General features: G+C 42.1%; 2 protein-coding genes across 2 annotated transcripts; one reads left to right on the plus strand and one right to left on the minus strand.

Moving 5' to 3' along the window:
• The first annotated feature begins 2505 nt into the window (after positions 1 to 2505).
• Positions 2506 to 7191, plus strand: LOC120997357 (cystatin-like). Its single transcript, XM_040427404.1, has 3 exons — positions 2506 to 2753; positions 5546 to 5662; positions 7083 to 7191. Exons 1-3 carry the CDS (start codon positions 2538 to 2540, stop codon positions 7167 to 7169), a joined length of 420 nt encoding a protein of 139 aa, XP_040283338.1. The 5' UTR covers positions 2506 to 2537; the 3' UTR covers positions 7170 to 7191.
• Positions 7192 to 21205: 14014 nt separating this feature from the next.
• On the minus strand, positions 21206 to 24109 carry LOC120999289 (protein kinase C delta type-like). Its single transcript, XM_040430161.1, has 3 exons — positions 23851 to 24109; positions 22962 to 23471; positions 21206 to 22302 (listed from the first exon to the last, which is right to left on the minus strand). Exons 1-3 carry the CDS (start codon positions 24107 to 24109, stop codon positions 21206 to 21208), a joined length of 1866 nt encoding a protein of 621 aa, XP_040286095.1.
• Between the last annotated feature and the right edge of the window lie 2207 nt (positions 24110 to 26316).

The raw sequence follows: 26316 nt of genomic DNA on the forward strand, positions 1-26316 counted from the left end.
ACCCATGGAACCCACTGAACTATTACTGATATATGACTTGATAATGTGCATGCAGATGTCATAAATTGAAGTCTCTGCAAGTACTGTGCGAGATTTGACATATGTAAAGTCGTGGCCAAAAGTTTTGAGAATGACAAAAATATTGGAAATTGGAAAAGTTGCTGCTTAAGTTTTTATAATAGCAATTTGCATATACTCCAGAATGTTATGAAGAGTGATCAGATGAATTGCATAGTCCTTCTTTGCCATGAAAATTAACTTAATCCCAAAAAAAACTTTCCACTGCATTTCATTGCTGTCATTAAAGGACCTGCTGAGATCATTTCAGTAATTGTCTTGTTAACTCAGGTGAGAATGTTGACGAGCACAAGGCTGGAGATCATTATGTCAGGCTGATTGGGTTAAAATGGCAGACTTGACATGTTAAAAGGAGGGTGATGCTTGAAATCATTGTTCTTCCATTGTTAACCATGGTGACCTGCAAAGAAACGCGTGCAGCCATCATTGCGTTGCATAAAAATGGCTTCACAGGCAAGGATATTGTGGCTACTAAGATTGCACCTCAATCAACAATTTATAGGATCATCAAGAACTTCAAGGAAAGAGGTTCAATTCTTGTTAAGAAGGCTTCAGGGCGTCCAAGAAAGTCCAGCAAGCGCCAGGATCGTCTCCTAAAGAGGATTCAGCTGCGGGATCGGAGTGCCACCAGTGCAGAGCTTGCTCAGGAATGGCAGCAGGCAGGTGTGAGCGCATCTGCACGCACAGTGAGGTGAGGACTTTTGGAAGATGGCCTGGTGTCAAGAAGGGCAGTAAAGAAGCCACTTATCTCCAAAAAAAAACATCAGGGACAGATTGATCTTCTGCAGAAAGTATGGTGAATGGACTGCTGAGGACTGGGGCAAAGTCATATTCTCCGATGAAGCCTCTTTCCGATTGTTTGGGGCATCTGGAAAAAGGCTTGTCCGGAGAAGAAAAGGTGAGCGCTACCATCAGTCCTGTGTCATGCCAACAGTAAAGCATCCTGAGACCATTCATGTGTGGGGTTGCTGCTCATCCAAGGGAGTGGGCTTACTCACAATTTTGCCCAAAAACACAGCCATGAATAAAGAATGGTACCAAAACACCTTCCAACAGCAACTTCTTCCAACAATCCAACAACAGTTTGGTGAAGAACAATGCATTTTCCAGCACGATGGAGCACCGTGCCATAAGGCAAAAGTGATAACTAAGTGGCTCGGGGACCAAAACGTTGACATTTTGGGTCCATGGCCTGGAAACTCCCCAGATCTTAATCCCATTGAGAACTTGTGGTCAATCCTCAAGAGGCGGGTGAACAAACAAAAACCCACTAATTCTGACAAACTCCAAGAAGTGATTATGAAAGAATGGGTTGCTATCAGTCAGGAATTGGCCCAGAAGTTGATTGAGAGCATGCCCAGTCGAATTGCAGAGGTCCTGAAAAAGAAGGGCCAACACTGCAAATACTGACTCTGCATAAATGTCATGTAATTGTCGATAAAAGCCTTTGAAACGTATGAAGTGCATGTAATTCTATTTCACTACATCACAGAAACAACTGAAACAAAGATCTAAAAGCAGTTTAGCAGCAAACTTTGTGAAAACTAATATTTTTGTCATTCTCAAAACTTTTGGCCACGACTGTACTATGTTTTTTTTAAATTATTTTTCGGTGACACTTTGGTCGTTCATGTGGTCCTGTCGCCTATACATATAAATGGGGTTTTCCAGTACTTAGATATTATTGGCCTTTCCTCAGGATATGTCATCAATATCAGCTCGGTGAGGTTTCAAAACCTCGCACGCCCACCAATGAGCTGCTTCAGGCAACTGCTTGAATGGTAGCTGAGCTGCAGTACCCCGGTACAGCCACTACACAGTGGACGGAACCTTCCGCTTCCGCCCACTGTTTAGTTTCCGGCACCAGAGGCTGACCAAAACAGCTGATCACAGTGGGTGCAGAGCGTGGGACCCCCAACGATCTGATATTGATGACCTTGGTTGAACTTGATGGACTTATGTCTTTTTTCAACCGTATCAACTATGTAACTATCCTGAGGACAGGCCAACAATCTCTAAGTCCCAGCTAACCCATTTTATTGGGTTACTATGAAGAAGGGAAAGGCTTAATTGGGTTGTATTCTTTACTGAATGCTTAAATAGAGCAATGTGACTTTTATATAGAGCAATGTGACCTTGTGACTTTTCCCTGTATTTGCTCATTAGGCTACGTTCATACTTGACGTATAAGATAATAAGAACTTTGTTTCTATGAAAAACTGTGGTGTGACTTAAGATTTGCCCTTTAACTTGTTGCCAGCTGTACAGAATTATAAACTGTATAAAAGCCTGGCATTTATTTAATGATCATTAATAGATGACATATAAGTGGAAATGCATTAGTCTTATCAACGTTTAAACATTACCTGTGCCCATGCCTTTCTACTCATGACTATAAAAACTACCCTCAGCTGGTCCTCGGCCTCATTCTCTTTTCCTCATTCTCTTCCACAGGAAGCATGATGTCAGCAGGGTTGTGTTCCAGAGCTTTAGTGGCTCTGTCCCTCTTGTCTGTATATGTGTATGCGGACATTGGTCCTGGAGGCCTTCAGTGGCAGGATCCCATTGACCCAGATGTTGTAAAGGCAGCTACCTTTGCAGTCAGTGAGTACAATCAACTACCCAATGAGGTGTATGATTACAAGCTAGTGAAGATTTTGTCTGCTGAAACTCAGGTAAATGACAACTATAAATACTTTGCTTTTCTTCCTATCTGTTACTGCATAATTTAAATTATTACCTACTTTTAAGGTCAAGATAATTTCCTAAGAGCATTCATGATGCAGTACCCCTGTATAGGGTATCTGCAAAAAGGTAAACTTATTCTTAAGTGGAATACGCTGATTTACTGTGTTTGTATACTCAATAGTATTGTCTAGATAAGGCAGGTTTAACACCTTGACACAACCCCCTTAGATTGCCAGGAGATGGACCTGAGTCTGTTCTTTGCTTAGAGAGAGAGAGAGTGTTGTTCTGTGCTAGCTGAAGAAGACAGATAACCTACATGTGCTTATTCCTGAGCGCAGAAAATCATCACCTCTGAAGTTTCTACAGCTAAAGAACAACTGCTGCATTAAAGTGCTCCAGAAAGAGAAGGTCCAGAATCTACAAGGCCATGTGCTGAAATCAGTCAGCAAGGCATCCTACTAGTCTATTGCAGAAAGACCTTCTTGCAGTGAGAGGAAATATTGCTAGCACACGCTTTCACACTTTGAGATGGCTGGCCAGCCGTATCTTAATTCTGTATCGATCATCCCAGGAATTACAGAAATATCTACTAAGAGCCTTATCGTCAGCCTTAGGTTCTACAGAGGGAGACAGAGAGCAAATGTACCACAACCCCTATCATTGCACTGGTATTGGGAAAGATTCGTACTATTAGCCGTCGTCATACTGTTGGATGTATTATGGCTACTATCGATCACTTTAGTAATCTGCCGGTCAGATTATCAACACTCCTACCTCACACCCTTGCCACAACACTTAACAACAAGAACACCCCAATAAACACTAGGCCGGAGGGTGCCCCTACCTATCACTGCACAGCCCTTGGAAGTATCAGTATGAGGGTTGCCGCTGTGATCCATGTGTATAGCTACCATTGCCAGCATTTCTACCGCTTCCATCCTCCACTTGCTCCTGGGCTGACTGCAGTCTCTACAAAGCAATAACCCAAGGGCTCATGCACACGACCGTTGTTTTGGTCCGCATCCGAGCCTCATTTTTTGCAGCTGGGATGCGGACCCATTCACTTCAATGGTGCCGCAAAAGATGCGGACAGCACACGGAGTGCTCCGTTCCGTGGCCCCGCATAAAAATAGAACATGTCCTATTATTGTCCGTTTTGACCAGAATAGGCATTACTATAATGGGCGGCGCATTCCATTGTGCAAATTGCGGAACGCACACTGGCGGCACCCGTGTTTAGCGGACACGCAATTTGCAGACCGCAAAACACTTTGTGGTCGTGTGCTTGAAGCCTTAGTAAAAAAGTTCATCAAACACGTCAATCCACATCAAGTCTGTATGGTGGCACAGAAAGATCCTACACAATTTCTGTGCTTCTTGAGGTAATGCATTCTCTCCAAGAAGCCATGCTTCTAGGGAAAAATACTTCCATGAGGTTACCGCATGTGAAAGATTTTGTTGCAGAAATTTCAGTGACAGAAAATCAGTTCCATTCATTTGATTAAGGCTTACAGAAATATACGGGGGGCACTTACTAAACATGTTGCGCCAGAATCTGCCGCATGTGAAGGGACCCTAATATAGCATGGGATATAACATTGATTTTCACAATTGCTTTTCTTAAGGATTCTCTATCAGAAGACGAGTGTAAAGTTAGAAGCACACAGCGATAACAGATTTCTATGGGCACCTGTGTATTATAGAACCAAAGCAGATGGATCTCTAATAAAGTTATGTACAAGAACCCAAAGAATACATTTGTGGTTACTATTTAAAGGGGTATTCCCATCTGGCACATTTATGGTATACCAATTAGATATGCCATAAAAGTGCAGTCCACTTCTGGGACCAGCTCCTTTCTCCAGAAAGGTGTCCCAAAGTGAATTGAGAGCAAGTCACACATTTGTAACCAGTTGACTACCCTCTGTTCACCGCTATGGCACTTTGAAGAATAGCTAAGCGCTCATTTGGTTATTTTCAGAAGTCCCATAGCAGTGAATGGAGAGTATGTTGCGCCTGCAGTGCGTGATCTCCATTTACTTAAAGGAATACCAGAGGTGGGACCTGTACCTATCTGACATTTATGGCATAGCCTATAGATATACCATAAATGTCCCGTATAGGACAACCACTTTAAAGGGTTTGGATGAAATTAGAAAAGACATTTCAACTGTTTGTTTCCGCAAACATGTAGCTTTCCAACTCACTACTCAAACTGGATATTTAAAACCCTAGACCCTATCAAACCAAGTGATTACTGATCACAGATCACACAACCCGTATAGGAGTATCTAACATTAACAGTAAAAGTATCAAGGGACAAGTATCACAATCTCACACTCACTCTGCGTTAATAGCAGCACTTAATGAATATACATTATGAAGTATATCAATACAAGAATAATAATAAAACTAATAAAAAAGAATATAAGAAAATTAAATATGCTTACCATAACAGGGTGGTTTAAAAAAAAAAATCCTAGTAATTCCCTATTAAGCTCCTTCTACTGTCCCTGGTACAATTGTAGGGTAGTCTCCCTGAAGAGGATACCTTTTCATTAATATTGTGCCCCTAAACTGCCCCTCGATCTGTGGAACTACCGTAACTGACATTTCAAATCTCGCACTGAAATGCGTTCCCCCCAATATATTTTAGAACGCAGATAGAGAGCATAAGGTTTAGAGGTTTGTGTAATGGTCATCCGATCTGAACACATTTCAGTTTTATTCTGCTCATTTTTATTTAAACTTTTAAAACCTGTAATTTATAATTTTGCAGGTCGTTGCTGGTATAATCTATGTTTTAAATGTAGAAATTGGTAGGACAGATTGCAAGAGAGCCTCAACAGGTGAGAAGAGTTCCTGTGACATCATTCGAGACTCAAAATTGGCCAAGGTCAGTACTGTTGATGATTAATCTTAAAGTTTTAATTTTGTTTAGAGTTTTACTTTTATTTTATGGGGTAGTACTAAGATTGTTTTAGATAAGTTTAGAGGCCATGGTCCATCGGTGTACAGTTAAAACCTGATGTGCTTCCCACATAAATTGGGGCATAATAACATATATTCAATCAACGATGATAAGTTGAAGGACCCCCTCAGCAAAATAATTACTGAGTCTACAGCAGTGGCATTGCTAGCACTTAGTACCCGGCACATGTGCCATGGGTCTTGTGAAGTGGAATTCGATCCGAATTTCAGGATAAATTTGATTAACCACAAAGCCGAATTTCCTTGTGCTTTGTGGTAGCGAATCAATTTAACCTGAAATAGTGTAAAAAAAACAACAACAAAAAAATCATACTTACCTCCTCCATTTGCTTGAGATGGGCTGGTCTCCGCCATCTTGATTGAAGCAAGTTGGTGGTGGCTGGCCCATCGGGAGCAAATGGAGGCGGTAAGTATGATAAAAAAATATTCTGTTAATTTTACACAGTTTTTACTCTCAGATGCCACGATCGTGTATGAATGCGGAATCTGAGGTGTACAATGATGGGAAGTGGCGCTATTGCAGCTCCCTATCATTGCACTCACTACTTACAAAAAATGCTCTTCGTGAAGAAGTAATTCATCACAAAGCAAATTTGTTTTCTAAAATTTGGCAAAGCAGCTGAATCGAATTTTCCAAAATTTCGCCCATCTCTAGTCTTGTGTTCTGTGTCCTGGGTCTTTTGGTACCAGCAATAAACACATTTAATTGTATTTATGCCCTCCTTCCCTTGTCAAAAGTGCATTGAGAGTATAAAAATCACAGATTATAGTATTGTAGACTGATGCTAGGGGAGGCAAGGGCTTAGCGGTAGGGCTTGCAGAGGTAGCAGTCACTACCGGGCCCAGGAGCCTGAGGGGGCCCAAAGACCCTTGTGCGTCTTAAGAAGACACTGGTATTATAGAAAGTGCATACTGGTCAAGTTACACCTCTGGCTGGAGGGAAGGGGTTAGGTAAAGAATTTGGCATGGTGGGGGAGGGTGCCATATTAATTTTTTCCCCAGGCAGCATGAATGCTATGTGCTTCCCTAACCCTGGCCACAAAGCACTGATGGAAGGGGGCCCAAGCTGAACTCTTGAACCAGGGCCCATGAGCCTTTAGCTATGCCCCTGGGGGGAGGTACTGTATGCCATACCTGTATGGCGTATGGCGGGGTACAAGAAGAAACACCCCTGACATTTTCCATTTGTACTATTCTTCAGAATGAATTCTGTTTTAGATTAAACATGGTAAAGGGTCCTTCAGGAATAATGTACAACTTGAGAATTGTTTAAAGATGAGGTAAAAGCTTAGCCATATAGCTAATGTATTCCTGTTACATTACAGACCTTATTGTGCGAGTTTGCAGTACTGGAGGTGCCATGGGAGAATGTGGAAAGCCTTCTGTCATCATACTGCAGGATCCTGCAGTAAAGACGTTAATACCTGCACACACTGCAATAGCCAAAACATATGTGACATCCCCTGTGTTTAACGTGATGCCTGAAATGCGTGCAGGAAAATGAATACATACCATGTACACCGGTTTTGAACCAAATATATGGATAAATTCCAATGATCTGTGAACTTGATGTACAATCAATGTACCATTAGAGCTCATTCACATGGTTGTATCATAGCCCTGTTTGGACTGGATCTGTGCTAGGGCTTTTATAAAAGTGCATGAGGCACCTACTGTACCTCCATATGCCTTTTTTTGATCTGAACAAATAAAGATGGATTCTGCATAAATGCAATATAAAAACAAAATTGTGCCCTGATGTATCAGATACTATATGATGTTTGGATCTATTGTGTTTAGAGATTTACTTTTATTTTATGGGGTAGTACTAAGATTGTTCTAGAAGCATTCCCTCTAGGGAAGAATATCATTTGTCATTACCTCATTGCCCTGTGCAGAGGTGTAGAAGAAGTAAGGACCCCTATAGAGAAGTAAGGGCCCATTGCAAGGATCAAACCAGGCCACCCACACAGGTTTCTGGTTTCTGCCTCAACCCTTTTCAATGACCCTTGGGCCATTTTATTCCACTGCCTCATTTGCTAAAAGTTGTTTATTTAGAAGGCATCGTGGCTGCCATCCCTGTGAGCCTGTGAGATCCAGCCCCCTGGATCTCACAGGCAGGAAGCTGTAAGTGTATTACACTGGTAATACACTTACAGCCAATGCATTACAATATAGAAGTATTGTAATGCATTGTACAGGGGATCAGACCCCAAGAGTGGGACAAAAAATAAAGTTTAAAAAAGATCCACATGATCCACCCCGCCAGGTGAACGGACAACTTTTTTACGTTGCGAAAAAGTGATAGAGGTAATGTAGCAGGCTGGTTTTAAATCTGTAAGGAAACAGATGGGCGCACCATAGGGTAATTCTGTGGGTATATAATGGTGAACAAAAATAATTGGCAAGGCTCACCTTGTGTGGTTGTGCGAATATAGGCACAACACTATTGTAGGTATTTTCAAACAAGCCTGGACGTCTGGATGTGGCGGTCTGCAGCCTCGGGACCACAAGGGATCTTCAAAAGGAGAAGCCTGGAGCCCCCAAGAAGATAATAGTGCAAGAAAACAAAACACGTCCCACGGCGCGAATTACCGTCAGCCAATCACCAGGGTCAAGAAGGAATCTTTTATTGCAGCAATACAACGCGTTTCGGAGAATCACTCCCCTTCATCAGGTACAAGGAAGCTGCACAAGTGTAACAGCACAAAGCTACACACATTTATACATACAAACATACCGCCTTAAGGAGGTCACAAGGTCAGAAGGGAGGGGTTTTGGATATTGTCCAAATGAACAATGACACATATAATGTGCATATTGGCAGGTTCTCATAATAGACCGCCAATGTGCACATTCCAACCACATCTCTACTATGTGAAGCAGAAAAACGCACTGATAACAGTCCGTTTAAAGGGATCTCAAATGGCTACGCCCATATAGGGCTGACCTTAAGGAATATGCAATTAGAAGCGCATCACAAAGCGCATCACAAAGGTCCTGGTCACGCAGATTGATGATGTGATCCTATTAAGGGTTCAGGACCTGCATCACATGAGCGGATCCTAGTCACGTGAGGACCGTTACCTAGTTACAGGAATGGCGGTATGTTTGTATGTATAAATGTGTGTAGCTTTGTGCTGTTACACTTGTGCAGCTTCCTTGTACCTGATGAAGGGGAGTGATTCCCCGAAACTCATTGTATTGCTGCAATAAAAGATTCCTTCTTGACCCTGGTGATTGGCTGACGGTAATTCGCTCCGTGGGACGTGTTTTGTTTTCTTGCAAAAGTGATAGAGGGACATTGGTCGAAAAGAGGGACATTAGGTAGGCAAGCTGTACCTCCTAACTGGTAAAAAAGTAGCTTATATGATGCCTAAAATGCCTATTATTGCAACTGCACAACAAATTAGAGGAAGATATACAGTAAAAACAGCATGACTAGACAGTTTTCAAAACTACCAGAAAAATAGTGATTCTTGCTAATATGGAACTGCATACACACTTGAGAGATGTGAATCAATGTATAAGCCATGTAAGAAGAAGCGGAGGTAGAGCAGACTTACAGTAAGATAAGTTGGTTTGCAGATGAATCTGGCAAGTCTCCTCATCAGCTACTCCAGAACAGGCCCACACTTCCTCCTGCTTGTATTCGCTAGGAGAGCTAGGGTTATGGTTTGGTTTACCCCCAAAATGGGGGTAAAATGCCCCTGTGTCTTATGGGGCGAATGCTGACATTTTTACATCGCAGGCTGTGATTTATATGCGAGCGGGGAGGGACTGGGAGGAGGAGCTGGGGGCCGGCAATTGCGGCGGGGCGGTGCAGTGACTGTAGTCTGGCCCCGCCGCTCCAGTGCTGCACTATACAGATATAAAATGTCTCATTCGATTAAAAGTGATTAAACATGCCCCCCCCACTTTTAATATTACCGTACACCCTAACAGCTTCTGTAGAATGCAGGCAGGCCAGGTGGGCGGCAGCGTAACTCCCTGATGTCACATGCCTGCGCCGCCTACTTTATGAATGAATCAGGCGGCGCAGGCAAGTGACGTCAGTGAGTGACGCGCCGTCCGGCCTGCCTGCCTGCATTGTACAGAAGCTGTTAGGATGTACGGTAATATTAGGAGTGAGGGGGCATGTTTAATCACTTTTAATTGAATGAGACATTTTATATTTGTATACTGCAGCACTGGAGCGGCGGGGGGGATCTGTGGATGACAGTTTTATGGGGAACATCTGTGGATGGCACAGTTAAGGGGTGGGGGGTCTGTGGATGGCACTGTTATGGGCTGGGGGGTCTGTGGATGGCACTGTTATGGGGTGGAGGGTCTGTGGATAGCACATATATAACAGTGCCACTCACAGATCCCCCCTGTAACAGTGCCATCCACAGATCCCCACCTGTAACAGTGCCATCCACAGATCCCCCCCTGTAACAGTGCCATCCACAGATTCCCCTGTAACAGTGCCATCCACAGATCCCCCCTGTAACAGTGCCATCCACAGATCCCCCCTGTAACAGTGCCATCCACAGATCCCCCCTGTAACAGTGCCATTCACATATCCCCCCTGTAACAGTGCCATCCACAGATCCCCCCTGTAACAGTGCCATCCACAGATCCCCCCTGTAACAGTGCCATCCACAGATCCCCCCTGTAACAGTGCCATCCACAGATCCCCCCTGTAACAGTGCCATCCACAGATCCCCCCTGTAACAGTGCCATCCACAGATCCCCCCTGTAACAGTGCCATCCACAGATCCCCCCTGTAACAGTGCCATCCACAGATCCCCCCCTATAACAGTGCCAGCCACAGATCCCCCCTGTAACAGTGCCAGCCACAGATCCCCCCCTGTAACAGTGCCAGCCACAGATCCCCCCATAACAGTGTCAGCCACAGATCCCCCCTGTAACAGTGTCAGCCACAGATCCCCCTGTAACAGTGTCAGCCACAGATCCCCCCTGTAACAGTGTCAGCCACAGATCCCCCTGTAACAGTGTTAGCCACAGATCCCCCCTGTAACACTGTTAGCCACAGATCCCCCCTGTAACACTGTTAGCCACAGATCCCCCCTGTAACAGTGTTAGCCACAGATCCCCCTGTAGCAGTGTTAGCCACAGATCCCCCCTGTAACAGTGTTAGCCACAGATCCCCCCCTGTAACAGTGTTAGCCACAGATCCCCCCTTTAACAGTGTTAGCCACAGATCCCCCCTGTAACAGTGTTAGCCACAGATCCCCCCTGTAACAGTGTTAGCCACAGATCCCCCCCCCCGTAACAGTGTCCGTCACAGATCCCCCCATAACAGTGCATCATCCACAGATCCCCCATAACAGTGCGTCATCCACAGATCCTCATAACAGTGCGTCATCCACAGATCCCCCATAACAGTGCGTCATCCACAGATCCCCCATAACAGTGCGTCATCCACAGATCCCCCATAACAGTGCCATCCCCAGATCCCCCCATAACAGTGTCCTTCACAGATCCCCCCATAACAGTGCCATCCACAGATCCCCAGTAATAGTGCCATCCAAAGACCACCATTAGTTCCAAACCCACCAAAAGCACACCTTTTGGTTAAAAATATATTTTTTCTTATTTTCCTCCCCAAAAACCTAGGTGCGTCTTATGGGCCGGTCCGTCTTATAGGGCGAAAAATACGGTATGTGATTCAAAAGACAAATACACAGTAAACCTAAAAGTCTCTTTTCTAGGGCTCAATAAAATGTAAATTTTCTTTAAAGACTGATAGGGGTTTTGAACCCAAGAACACTTCATGTAAAGCAAGTAGGGCTGCAACCATTAATTGACGTTATCGATAATATTCAATAACAGTATTAGTTTTTAACGTATCCCGTTATCGAATAATCGGACGATTCGTTGCTATGCGGGCGGTCAGGCGCTATACCTGTGGGTCCTTGAACTTTAAATCACTGCATCTTTATTACCTTACAATGAAGCTCCAGTAACAGGCAGAGTGGGCGGCTGCGTAACGTAACTCACTCACGTGACGCACATGCTCCTCCTGCTTCATTCATAAAGTTGGCGGAGCAGGCACGTCATGTGAGTAAGTGACATTACGCCGCCACCCACTCTGCCTGTTACTGGAGCTTCATTGTAAGGTAATAAAGATGCAGTGATTTAAAGTAAAAGTTACTGCCGGTTAAGGAATACTGCTGTGAGCGGCAGGGTCGGGGCTGTTATGAGGAGGGGGATCTGTGGATGGCACTGTTATGGGAAGGGGGATCTGTGCACTCTTATGGGAAGGGGGATCTGTGGATGACACTGAGATGCTATATAGTGTCATCCATAGATCCCCCCATAGCATGGTCATCCACAGGTCCCCCTCCCCATAACAGTGCCATCCACAGATCCCCCTCCCCATAACAGTGCCATCCACAGATCCCCCTCCCCATAACAGTGCCCTCCACAGATCCCCTCCATAACAGTGCCATCCACAGATCCCTCCCATAACAGTGCCATCCACAGATCCCCCCCATAACAATGCCATCCACAAATCCCCTATAACAGTGTCATCCACAGATCCCCCATAACAGTGCCATCCACAGATCCCCATAACAGTGCCATCCACAGATCCCCCCGTAACAGTGTCATCCACAGATCCCCCATAACAGTGCCATCCACAGATCCCCCCGTAACAGTGTCATCCACAGATCCCCCATAACAGTGCCATCTACAGATCCTCCATAACAGCATCCATAACAATTTGTTTTAATATGGCCTTTGAACATAATTTCATATAAAATCATATAAACCCCTTTTTTTTGTAATTTTGGTGTTTTTTCCCGATTAATCAATGAAATTATCGACAACTAATCGATTATTCAAATAATCGTTAGCTGCAGCCTTAAAAGCAAGCATCTAAACCACTGAGCTATAGCTTCAGACAGCAAACTGAAGAACTTTCTTTATCTATGTGATGGAGCATATTAAAAGTACAATGAAGCTATAAGTCTATACAACGCTGATTATTTAGAAGAGAAAAGTCAGACATCGGGGTCACACGTCACTTGAATTTGTCTCTTTTCTAGGGCTCAATAAAATCAATTTTTTTTTAAATGCCTGAGAGAGGTTTTGAACTCAAGAACACTGCATACAAGAAAAGCATCTAAACCACTGAGCTATAGCTTAACACAACAAACTAAAGGATTTTCTTCATATAACTCATTCTCACTTTCAGGGTCAGGTGTCACACTGGCATTATTTTGATACTTGACAATGATATCTGACCATGTCCTAAAATGAACAATGTACCGCTTTCCTCTGGTGGAGTAGAGAAGTAAGGGGCAATCCAGGCATTTTGATAAGAGTCAACCTGTCAGCATTTTCAGTTGACAGTCGGATGCGCTTATCAGTTATTATGCCCCCAGCAGCACTAAATACCCGCTCTGACAAAACACTGGCGGCAGGGCAGGCCAGCACCTCCAAGGTGTAAAGCGCCAGTTCGTGCCACATGTCCAGCTTGGACACCCAATAGTTGTAAGGCACAGAGGGATCATTGATGACACTGACACGGTCTGCTAAGTACTCTTTCACCATCTTCCAAAACTTTCTCTCCTTGTGACACTAGGCTGCGCATCAGGGTGAGGTTTCTGGCAGGGTGTAATGAGAGTGTTGCCTTGCCTTGTTGGAACTGCTGTGTGTTCCCCTCGTTTCACCTCCTCTGTTGCCCAAGGAACTACGTACTCTGCTGCCAGCAATGTCAGCTGGAAATTTTTGGAGCAATTTTTCCACAAGGACCTTCTGGTATTGCACTATTTTGCTAGTCCTCTCCACCACAGGAATGAGAGATGAGACGTTCTCTTTGTAGTGGGGGGTCGAGGAGGGTGAAAAATAGTGATGATCGAGCATGCTCGGCCAAACACCTGATCAGCTAGAGCATCTCGATGCTCGGCACATGGCGGTACTCGGCCGAGTACAGCATGTGCTCGAGCGCCATGCTCGAGTCTCCTCCAATAAACATGCAGGTAGGTACTGCCCTCACTGTAATGACAGTCACCATGTTGGCTACTGGCATTACATTGATTGACTTGCCGGAACGTGCCATTGGGTGCTATATAGCACCCGTTGACGCATGTTCTGTCATCGACCAAATATGGGGCCTTTTCTGAACACACCATCAGCCTTTGTGATGTAATCGAGGAAATATGGTGCCTTTTCTAAACAAGTCACCAGCAATTATGATGTCATTGACTGTTTTTTTTCTCTCTCCTTCTCTGTATGTATGTCTATCTATCTATCTATCTATCTATCATCTTTGTATATGTATATATATATATATATATGTTTATGTTATATACACACACAATACTGTACAAAAATATTAGGCAGGTGTGTGAAAAATGCTGCAGAATAAGATTAAGAAAAATAGAAGTGTTTAAATAGTTTATTTTCAGTAAAATATGAAGTGAAATCTAAATCCAATCAATATTTATATATATGTAATATAGATAAAGGTCGAATTTCCAAGGGTTGAGTGCTACACTTCAGGACATGAGAGCAACTATTGTCACATAATGACATTAATGCTAAATGGGATTGCTTTAAATCTACTTTGGATAAATATATTGGTAAATACATTCAAGTACAAGCTAATAAAATTAAACCCCACATGGCTTGCAAATAGTGTAAAAAGGGCAATAAATGACAAAAAGAGGGCCTTTAAGAAATTCAAATCTGAGTGGTTAGCTGTAGCCTTTAAAAGAACTAAATAAATTATGTAAGGGTGTAATAAAATCAGCTAAAATACACAATGAAATACAGGTGGCCAAAGAAAGTAAGAACAACCCCAAAAAATTCTTTAAATACATAAATGCAAAAACCCAAGGTCAGGACATGAACGGCCCCAAAATTATGATAACGGAGTGTTGGTCAATGGGGATCAAGAAAAGGCAGAGCTCCTAAATGTTTTTTTTAGCTGTGTATATACAAAAGAAGAGATGGCATCTCATGAGGGTGGCGCCACTGGTGTAAATACCTCAAATAACATATTTACCTGGCTGACTGTAGATATGCTCCTTAAACCCTTATGGACCAGGCCATTTGTTGCAAATCTGACCAGTGTCACTTTATGTGTGAATAACTTTAAAACGCTTTTACTTATCCAGGCCATTCTGAGATTGTTTTTTCATCACATATTGTACTTCATGACACTGGTAAAATGGAGTCCAAAAATTTCAATTAAAAAACCTGGCTGACGTTACAAGGCTTAGAAGTTTAGAAGCAAATTTTGAAATTTTTCTGAAATTTTCCAAAACCCACTTTTTAAGGACAAGTTCAGGTCTGAAGTCACTTTGTGAGGCTTACATAATTGAAACCACCCAAAAATGACCCCATTTGGGAAACTACACCCCTCAAGGTATTCAAAACTGATTTTACAAACTTTGTTTACCCTTTAAGTGTTCCACAAGAGTTATTGGCAAATGAATATAAAATTTCAGAATTTAAATTTTTTTGCAAATTTTCCATTTTAATCCATTTTTTCCAGTAACAAAGCAAGGGTTATACACTGCGTGCAGAATTATTAGGCAAATGAGTATTTTGACCACATCATCCTCTTTATGCATGTTGTCTTACTCCAAGCTGTATAGGCTTGAAAGCCTACTACCAATTAAGCATATTAGGTGATGTGGATCTCTGTAATGAGAAGGGGTGTGGTCTAATGACATCAACACCCTATATTTGGTGTGCATAATTATTAGGCAACTTCCTTTCCTTTGGCAAAATGGGTCAAAAGAAGGACTTGACAGGCTCAGAAAAGTCAAAAATAGTGAGATATCTTGCAGAGGGATGCAGCACTCTTAAAATTGCAAAGCTTCTGAAGCGTGATCATCGAACAATCAAGCGTTTCATTCAAAATAGTCAACAGGGTCGCAAGAAGCGTGTGGAAAAACCAAGGCGCAAAATAACTGCCCATGAACTGAGAAAAGTCAAGCGTGCAGCTGCCAAGATGCCACTTGCCACCAGTTTGGCCATATTTCAGAGCTGCAACATCACTGGAGTGCCCAAAAGCACAAGGTGTGCAATACTCTGAGACATGGCCAAGGTAAGAAAGGCTGAAAGACGACCACCACTGAACAAGACACACAAGCTGAAACGTCAAGACTGGGTTTTATGGATTGATGAAATGAGAGTGAGTCTTGATGGGCCAGATGGATGGGCCTGTGGCTGGATTGGTAAAGGGCAGAGAGCTCCAGTCCGACTCAGACGCCAGCAAGGTGGAGGTGGAGTCCTGGTTTGGGCTGGTATCATCAAAGATGAGCTTGTGGGGCCTTTTCGGGTTGAGGATGGAGTCAAGCTCAACTCCCAGTCCTACTGCCAGTTTCTGGAAGACACCTTCTTCAAGCAGTGGTACAGGAAGAAGTCTGCATCCTTCAAGAAAAACATGATTTTCATGCAGGACAATGCTCCATCACACGCGTCCAAGTACTCCACAGCGTGGCTGGCAAGAAAGGGTATAAAAGAAGAAAATCTAATGACATGGCCTCCTTGTTCACCTGATCTGAACCCCATTGAGAACCTGTGGTCCATCATCAAATGTGAGATTTACAAGGAGGGAAAACAGTACACCTCTCTGAACAGTGTCTGAGAGGCTGTGGTTGCTGCTGCACGCAATGTTGATGGTGAACAGATCAAAACACTGACAGAATCCATGGATGGCAGGCTTTTGAGTGTCCTTGCAAAGAAAGGTGGCTATATTGGTCACTGATTTGTTTTTGTTTTGTTTTTGAATGTCAGAAATGTATATTTGTGAATGTTGAGATGTTATATTGGTTTCACTGGTAAGAATAAATAATTGAAATGGGTATATATTTGTTTTTTGTTAAGTTGCCTAATAATTATGCACAGTAATAGTCACCTGCACACACAGATATCCCCCTAAAATAGCTAAAACTAAAAACAAACTAAAAACTACTTCCAAAAATATTCAGCTTTGATATTAATGAGTTTTTTGGGTTCATTGAGAACATGGTTGTTGTTCAATAATAAAATTAATCCTTAAAAATACAACTTGCCTAATAATTCTGCACTCCCTGTAAGCCAAACAAAACTCAATATTTATTGTCCTGATTCTGTCGTTTATAGAAACACCCCATATGTGGTCGTAAACTGCTGTATGACCAAACGGCAGGGCGCACAAGGAATGGTTTCTGGATGGCAGATTTTGATGGCCTTTCTTTTTTTACACTTTTGGAGTTTCTACTCTAGGGGTGCATCAGAGGGGGCTTCAAATGGGACATGGTGTCAAAAAACGAGTCCATCAAAAAATGCCTTCCAAAAACCATATGGCGTTCCTTTCCTTCTGCGCCCTGCGGTGTGGCCATACAGCAGTTTATGACCACATATGGGGCATTTCTGTAAACTAAAGAATAAGAGCAATAAATATTGAGTTTTGTTTGGCTGTTAACCCTTGCTTTGTTACGTGAAAAGATTGATTAAAATGGAAAATTTGCCAAAAAATAGCTATTTTGGCACCATTTTTATTTTTTATTATTTACAACGTTCATCTGACAGGTTAGATCATGTGGTATTTTTATAGAGCAGGTTCTTACGGACGTGGCGATACTTAATATGTTTACCTTTTTTATTTATTTATGTTTTACACAATAATATCATTTTTGAAACAAAAAAAACACAGGCCAGAAACAGAAGCAGTAAGGACAGCCAGGCTATACATGAAACAGATAGGATCAGAAACAGGCACTGCCCGGCTATACATGGAACAGACAGGATGAGAAGCAATTGGGCACTACCAGGCTATACATGGAACAGACAGGATCAGATGGCAGTTGGGCACTGCCAGCCTATACATGGAACAGACAGGATCAAAAGCGGTTAGGCACTGCCTGGCAGCAAGGGGCAACACCCAGCAAGGCACAAGACAGACAGACCACAAGCCCCACAGCTCACAGATAGAAATAGCTACATAAGAGGGCACCAGATAAACCATGCCCAGGAACAGACCAGGGAATGTTAACCCCACCAGCACCAGGAGTAACAAGAAGTATAGAACAAACTATACAAGTTTCAGTTCACACAGTCACAGAATGCTGCAGCCAGCACGCCCAAACAACAACCAGCATACACAGGATAAATTGTAGCCAGTACGCGGTTACAGGCAGCCAGCCTAAACAACAAGGAGTGACAAAACCACACACAGCATCCATACTCAAACGCAGATCACACTCAAGGCCGCAGCTAGCACACATCAGAGAACCAGCATACATGGGAACACTCACAGCTAGTAGTACACAAAGTGCATGCAGCCAGCCTGCATGGCACCGGTGACAGGAACCACAGTGATATGGATATGGGGAGACACACACGGGCAATAGTTCACATATAACACCGCAGCCAGCACACAGCCCCAAGCAACCAGCATCCATAGGTTTCAGAATGCAGCCAGTATGCAAGAGAGCATGCAGCCAGCCTACATAGCACAACTGTCACAGTGAACCGCACCATGACAGCTACCTTTTTGGACAAAGTCCTCAAGGGATTTGCTAGCAAAGCTTCTTAATTTGTTAGAGATACTTCTGACTTTTTATCTAAAATGAAATGTGTGGACATAACTGAGGGCGGCCAATTAGTCTCATTTGATGTAGTGAGCCTTTATATAAGTATAGAACAGGGATTAGCAGCGATAGGGGAAGCATTATACCACTTAGAATTCACATGGGAGGTGCAGGTGCAACCAAAATCTCTGCACACCTTATGGTTATGTACCTTTATTTATCTCATCTATCCATCCCCCATCCATCCATTATTCCCAATCTATCATCTATCGATCCATTCCCAATCTATCTGTTTATCCCCTATCTAGCCATCTTGGAAGCATAAAGACTTGCCCCGACCATTGTTCTGTGTGAACATGAGAAGGATATGATGCCAAATAAATAGTATAAGAATATAACTTGCAATCAGCACGTACTAGAAAAATAACCAGAAATGCACAAATAGCTAAGAAATATTCACATGAATGCCCTCTCCTACTGGGATGGTGACAACCCCAACATGTGTTTCTGTGAAGCCCTCATTTTGTGGTGGGCCTGTATGCTTTCAAATGCCAGGGCTGAATTTCTGTCCCAATCTGGCCTTGATCTTAGCCCATCATAATGTGAAGTCAAACCATACTTATTGTAGTTGTGTATAGATATAATAAAGACAAACTCTCTATAGATTTTAATATTTATTAATTCACGAAAGATCTTACAATCATGTCTGGTAAGGGAAGGAGCTGCTTTATATCTTAGCAGCTTCCTTCTGTCACATCCAGTAGGTGAAGGAGCTGCTTTATATCTTAGCAGCTTCCTTCTGTCACATCCAGTAGGTGAAGGAGCTGCTTTATATTATAGCAGCTTCCTTCTGTCACGTCCAGTAGGTGAAGGAGCTGCTTTATATTATAGCAGCTTCCTTCTGTCACGTCCGGTAGGTGAAGGATCTGCTTTCTATCTTTGCAGGTTCCTTCTGTCTCTGCCACCACATTGTAGATGGTTACATAGCAAGTATGGCTGAAAGAAGTCCTTCAATTTCAACCTTTAATTACTTGCTATGATGATCCAGAGGAAGGCGAAAAACCCCTGAGGAATATTAGTTGTCCTCATATAAGGGGAAAAAATTCCTCCCTGACCCCAAATATGGCGATCGGAATGAAACCCTGGATTGTTGGTGCTCCAATCTACGTGGATGTTCAGTGGTGGACATTCGGTAGGTTTGTCAAATCCGGTTAAAGGGAAAGTCCGGTTGAGTTGTCTTGTCCGGTGTTTGCTGTAAGAAGACAGATATACATGTCTGGGTCAGTATCTGATAGAATAAACACTTTCCACATCATGTAATCTTTACAAGGACAGTTAGATCTTCACATTAAATGTCCTATTACACTGCCTCATCGTGACAGTTGTATTTGGAAGGTTGTGCTGGATCCTGTGAAATTAGTACGGGCAGTGCAAGCGCCGATGGAGGAGAACATATCAATTGGTGCTTGGTTACACCGTCCTGATTACACAGGACAATGCAAACAGGATGCTGGAGGAGCGACTGCTACCGGCTATTCATTATCAGCAGCACAACCCTGATTACACAGAGAGATGTGCTGCCGATAATCGACCGTCTTATATTCTGATAAAAGATGCCCATCGACCGATGAACAAGCAAATGCTTGTTGATTGGCTGCTCGATTATACAAGTTAATTATCCTGTGAAGACTACAAACCAATAATTGTGGGGTCTAATAGGGGCTTTATTCTGTAGACCTGGTGGGGCTCCTCAAGTATCACCACTACTAGTCACCCAAGGATAGTTATAGCTTGGTTGGATATAAATAGTCTCAGGGTGCATTCTCACGACTGTATGTATTTTGTGGTCCTCAAAAAATACGGATGCGTGTTGCATCGTTTTTTTTGCAGATACATTATAATAATGCCTATTCTTGTCCGCAAAAATGGACCAGAATAAGACTTGTTCTATATTTTTTGTGGGATTGTGAAATAAATATACGGATGCTGTCCACATTTTTCAGACCCATTGCAATGAATGAGTCTGCATCCAATCTGCAAAATTTAGATCCGATGCGGACCAAAAATATGGTCGTGTGACTTGGGCCTAATTCTTTTTAACCACTAAATGGATGGAAGTAAATATTAGGCTAAAAGACAAAACGACTATGATCACACAATCCCTAGTCACTTACTAAAGTTGCACATTTATCTTTGGCGCAGCCTTCATGTGTCTTGATAGTTACCCCCCTATAGTTACACAGCAATAATAACACTATGGATCTCACAAGGTGTTATACTTACATTGTCATATTGGAATGGTGGGTGGTTTACGCGGTGTTATGTGGACAGCAAAATAGATCTAATGAGAAATGATGGTGGTAAGCTGGAGGTCACAGGCCGTAATGAAGACATTGTGATAAGCAGAATCCTCTATGAAAAAAGAGATAAAGCATGAGTCAATTTGTTTCTAATGTCGATTGACCATCTATGAGAGATATAACAATTGCCTTCTCAGTTGACATGAAATCTTTAGGGGAATGTCTTCTCTTCACTCCATACTCACCTGGTATGGTAGCATCTACTGGTATTATTGCTGCCAGGGCTGCCTTCTACAGGAGCTGCTTCATGGTGACAGGTACAGTAGATTGTGGAATTCAGAGATGGAGAATATTGATGGATTTCATAGGCTCTTCTGGTTTGACTTAGTCATCCACCAGCTTTGTCCACAGACCAGTTACTTTTATTTCTTACTGAATGGCCTCTTAGAAAATAGTTTGGCCATCCAAGTTTGGTTCTGCATGATGACAGGATGATATTGTCTTGACCACTCCGGACATACAAAGCTAAACTGATTGAAGATCTTCTGGTGTTTAGATCTTATTTTGTTTGGCGATTCAGCATAGTCCAGAGTTTGGTTCATATTAAGGTCAATAGGAGCTGCCATCATGGTCGCTGGTGGTGCCATTCTTCTGGCTTCTACATCTTCCCAACTGATGTCTGCAAGAAATGGATGGTTTTTTTATGTCTCCCTTCACTCCTAGCCGCTGGAACTGATTTTTACACAGCAGCCCTTGTAAGAGGTTGTTTACTTCAGGAGTCAGAGACTCTCGGGAGACTGGAGGACAGTTGAGGACAGAATGCTCAATTTCTATTTGATGTTTTCCAGGAAAAGGAGCCTTTCTTGTGTAGAGTTTGTACAGAATCACGCCAATTGGAAAATAATCTACCCCTCGTCCATGTGAGTGGCCGTTCACCAGTTCTGGGGCTGCGAATCCTGGTGTACCTATGCACCTCTTTGAGGGACCCTGATGCACACCCATTGCTGCCATGCCAAAGTCTGTTATTTTGACATGGCCGTCTACTGTCAGAAGGATGTTTAGTGGCTTTAGGTCCCTGTGTAGAATGTCTTTGTTGTGCAGGAACTCTGTGCCACAGACCACTTCTGCCAAGATGAATCGTATGGTGGCAGTATCAAGAGGAAAGATCTTTCTCATAAAAACAAATAGGTCCCCTCTGGTGGCCAATTCCATTACATAATAGACAAAGTTTCGGGTGTGGAAGGCGGCCAGGCCATGAATTAGATAAGGACTCTGGTGGGATAGTTGTAGGATATGGCGTTCTACCAAACTGTATCCACGCTCCGTAAAATCCTGTTTATCCGCCACTTTAATGGCAACACATTCCTGGCGGATGACATCTCTTGCCAAGTAGACTTGACCAAAGCTTCCTGCTCCCAGTTTCTGATGGAAAGTGAAGGACTGTAATGAAAGGGGTACTGTGGCAGGTGTTTTCTTGCCAGACTGGTCAGGTTCCTCCAGACAGTTGCCAGTTTTCTGTTGATGGCTACTGCTGCTCTGAGATGTTTTGGTAGATCTGCTGAGCTCCTCAGGTTTCTCCCGTTCTAGAGAGCTGCTATTATTGCTTGACTTTTCAGATCCATCATCTTTTCTCTTATCACTGACCTTCATGCTTTTATTTTCCCCTTTATCGTCCTCCTTTTTCTTCCCTTTAGTTGACACTTTGGCTGTTTGCAGAAAAGAAAGAAATAATTTATGTAGAATTTTATACAAGTAAAACCCACATCAAAACATGTTCATATATAATCATCCATGAAACCTAAAACCTACATTATATTCTGCACAGGATAAAACCCTAAATAAAAACCGAAATACCAATCTGAGGCCTATGTGTTTCTATGATTAGAGACAAATGGGGTCATTTACTAAGACTGGCGTTTCAGACACCAGTCCGACTTGAGCCCAAAGATCCCAGTGTAGCGGGGCTGCCCTAGGAATGAATGGGATCACAGCACGACTCGCACGTTTGTTGCGACCACCATGCACCGAATTTTGAAATTCACATGTTGTAGCAAACATATGAGTCACACTGTAACCCCATTCATTCCTATGGTAGCCCTGCTCTCTGCAAATCTTGGGCACCAAGCCGGCACACATCACTTGTCTTGCTAAAAATCGCCGCGTAGACGTACTCTAAAAGCTATAATTCTTTTTATTCAGAGAGTTGCTCTGGATCTCATTCCCGTATATGCCATGAGCTACCTGGAACATACACTAAATAATACCTCAGGCATTGTGTGAATGCACCCTAACTCTGTGTAACCTATAAAGGTTCTGAACTATTCCCATGAACATTTCCAAATCCAGATGTTTCATTATTTCCTACCTCTGATGTGACTGGGTCCTAGGATTTCACAAGGACTTTGTTCTTTGATGGGACTTGTCCTCTTCCATTTAAACCCAGCAATCCTCGCCCATGATTTCTGTAGGCGGTTTAAGAACAGGCTTTTTTGGCTTTTCTTGTCTCTCTGTGCATTCTCCTGTCCCTCCTCTCCATCTTTCTTGTTATTTCCATCCTCATTTTGCAGTTCTTCTCCATCCTGTCCACCATAGTACTGGACGTACAGATCTTCCATCCTGTGGATCAGGTCATGAATCTGATGGTATTCCGCTAGCATTTCAGCTTCATATTGTTGTTCTTTATCCTGTCCACCATAGTACTGGATGTAGAGTTCTTCCATGTTGTGGATCAGGTCATGAATCTGATGGTATTCTGCTAGCATTTCCTGTTCCACTAAATTGTCTGTCACCAGTTCTGTCTCCTTGTAATCAGCCATGATGATCTGATTTACCTCCGTTTGGTCCATCTTTTCCTTCTCTTTTGGTGGAATGTCAACTGTAAACAAATATATAGATGATAAGTAGTCACATCAGAGCCTGGAAGGCTGCTTTATATATTGGTATCATACATACTATATTCACTATGACATGTCACCATTGCTCTTTAGAAAGTGGTACAGATGGAAAGTGAAGAAGTTGCTTGCAGCTACCAGTCAGATAGCTTTTATTATTATTTTATGGTTGTAAGAGATGAGAGCTGGAATCTGGTTGGTTGCTATAGACAACTCGTCCACTTTTCTCCACTTTTGATAATTCCCTCACTATTTCTATAAATTTGTATCTATAGCATTGGGATCATTTTGTCAGTAACATGGGGTACTATAATAATGACCATACCGTTGTATTATATAAGAAGGTACACGATGTCCTCCTACCTGTGCTGTCCACAATAATGATTTGGCTGGGTCCTGGGAGTTCTTCAAAACTTCTCTTTTCTTGGATGGAAGTTCTTCTCCTCCTATGCCCAGCAATCCTTGCCCAGGTTTTCTGCAGGCGTGCTAAGAACCGGTTCTTTCTTGGTTTCTCAGCTTTACCTGGCTTCTCCTGGACATCATCACCACCATTCTTTTCTTCCTCCTTCTTCTCTCCTTCATCTAAATGTTTTCTCTTCTTTTTGCCTTCATTTTTTGGCATAGGCAAAAGTATTGAAGATAAAATCCGCAAGGGATGGCGCTCACAAGTGTCTCCGCTGGCTGCAGCAAGTGAATGCAAAGATTCTTACCTGTGCAGCTGCCTAGGTAGCCACTGTGATGTCACCAGCGATTGTGATGTCATCGACAAAATATGGTGCCTTTTCTGAACACACCATCAGCCTTTGTGATGTCATCGACCAAATATGGTGCCTTTTCTGAACACACCATTAGCCTTTGTGATGTCATCGACCAAATATGGTGCCTTTTCTAAACAAGTCACCAGCAATTGTGATGTCATCGACTGTTTTTTTCTCTCTCCTTCTCTGTATGTATGTGTATCTATCTATATATCTATCTATCATCTTTGTATATGTATATATATATATATATATGTTTATGTTATATACACACACAATACTGTACAAAAATATTAGGCAGGTGTGTGAAAAATGCTGCAGAGTAAGATTAAGAAAAATAGAAGTCTTTAAATAGTTTATTTTCATTAAAATACAAAGTGAAATCTAAATCCAATCAATATTTGGTGTGACCACCCTTTGTCTTCAAAACAGCATCAGTTCTTCTAGGTACACTTGAATAACGTTTTTTTAAAAGGAATTTGGCGGTGAGTTTATTCTAAACACCTTTGAGAACTAACAACAGATCTTCTATGGATGTAGGCTTGTTCAGATCCTTCTGTCCTCAAACAGATTTGATGTTGAAATCAGGAGCTTTGTGGAGGCCATTTCCTCACTTCTTGGACTCCCTTTTTTTTTTACGCTGAAGATAGTTCTTAATGATATTGACATTATATTTGGGGTCCCTGTTCTGCTACAGAATAAATTTGGAGCCAATCAGAATTCTCTCTGATGGAATTGTGTAATGTATAAGTATCATTATTCCTGACAACATTTTCCATATATAAATTGTATATGTGTGTGTGTATATATATATATATATATATATATATATATATATAATATAGATAAAGGCGAATTTCCAAGGGTTGAGTGCTACACTTCAGGACATGAGAGCAACTATTGTCACATAATGACATTAATGCTAAATGGGATTGCTTTAAATCTACTTTGGATAAATATATTGGTAAATACATTCAAGTACAAGCTAATAAAATTAAACCCCACATGGCTTGCAAATAGTGTAAAAAGGGCAATAAATGACAAAAAGAGGGCCTTTAAGAAATACAAATCTGAGGGGTTAGCTGTAGCCTTTAAAAGAACTAAATAAATTATGTAAGGGTGTAATAAAATCAGCTAAAATACACAATGAAATACAGGTGGCCAAAGAAAGTAAGAACAACTCCAAAAAATTCTTTAAATACATAAATGCAAAAACCCATGGTCAGGACATGAACGGCCCCAAAATTATGATAACGGGGTGTTGGTCACTGGGGATCAAGAGAAGGCAGAGCTTCTAAATTGTTTTTTTAGCTGTGTATATACAAAAGAAGAGATGGCATCTCATGAGGGTGGCGCCACTGGTGTAAATACCTCAAATAACATATTTACCTGGCTGACTGTAGATATGCTCCTTAAACCCTTATGGACCAGGCCATTTGTTGCAAATCTGACCAGTGTCACTTTATGTGTGAATAACTTTAAAACGCTTTTACTTATCCAGGCCATTCTGAGATTGTTTTTTCATCACATATTGTACTTAACGACACTGGTAAATGTAAATCAAAAAAATTCAATTAAAAAACCTGGCTGACGTTACAAGGCTTAGAAGTTTAGAAGCAAATCTTGAAATTTTTCATAATTTTCCAAAACCCACTTTTTAACCACTTCCCATCTGGGCCCTTTGCCCCCTTCCTGACCAGGCCAAATTTTGCAAAACTGACATATCTCACTTCATGTGGTAATAACTTTGGAACGCCTTTATTTATCCAAGTCATTCAGAGATTGTTTTCTCGTGACACATTGTACTTCATGATAGTCATAAATTTGAGTCAAAATATTTCACCTTTATTTATGAAAAAATCCCAAATTTACCCAAAAATTTGAAAAATTCGCAATTTTCTAAATTTCAATTTCTCTGCTTTTAAAACAGAAAGTGATACCTCATAAAATATTTATTATTTAACATTCCCCATATGTCTACTTTATGTTGGCATCATTTTGGAAATGTCATTTTATTTTTTTAGGACGTTAGAAGGCTTAGAAGTTTAGAAGGAATTCTTCAAATTTTTAA

This window comes from Bufo bufo, chromosome 4 (genome assembly GCF_905171765.1).
Source record: "Bufo bufo chromosome 4, aBufBuf1.1, whole genome shotgun sequence".
Lineage (NCBI taxonomy): Eukaryota > Metazoa > Chordata > Amphibia > Anura > Bufonidae > Bufo > Bufo bufo.

Bases quoted from the DNA above. Each gene is read 5' to 3' on its own strand.
- LOC120997357 (XM_040427404.1), top strand. From the start codon at position 2,538: ATGATGTCAGCAGGGTTGTGTTCCAGAGCTTTAGTGGCTCTGTCCCTC. The intron at 2,754-5,545 runs GTAAATGACAAC...ATAATTTTGCAG, and splicing joins TTTTGTCTGCTGAAACTCAG to GTCGTTGCTGGTATAATCTA. The intron at 5,663-7,082 runs GTCAGTACTGTT...GTTACATTACAG, and splicing joins GAGACTCAAAATTGGCCAAG to ACCTTATTGTGCGAGTTTGC.
- LOC120999289 (XM_040430161.1), bottom strand. From the start codon at position 24,109: ATGCCAAAAAATGAAGGCAAAAAGAAGAGAAAACATTTAGATGAAGGA. The intron at 23,472-23,850 runs GTAGGAGGACAT...ATTTGTTTACAG, and splicing joins CATTATTGTGGACAGCACAG to TTGACATTCCACCAAAAGAG. The intron at 22,303-22,961 runs GTAGGAAATAAT...TTCTGCAAACAG, and splicing joins AGGACCCAGTCACATCAGAG to CCAAAGTGTCAACTAAAGGG.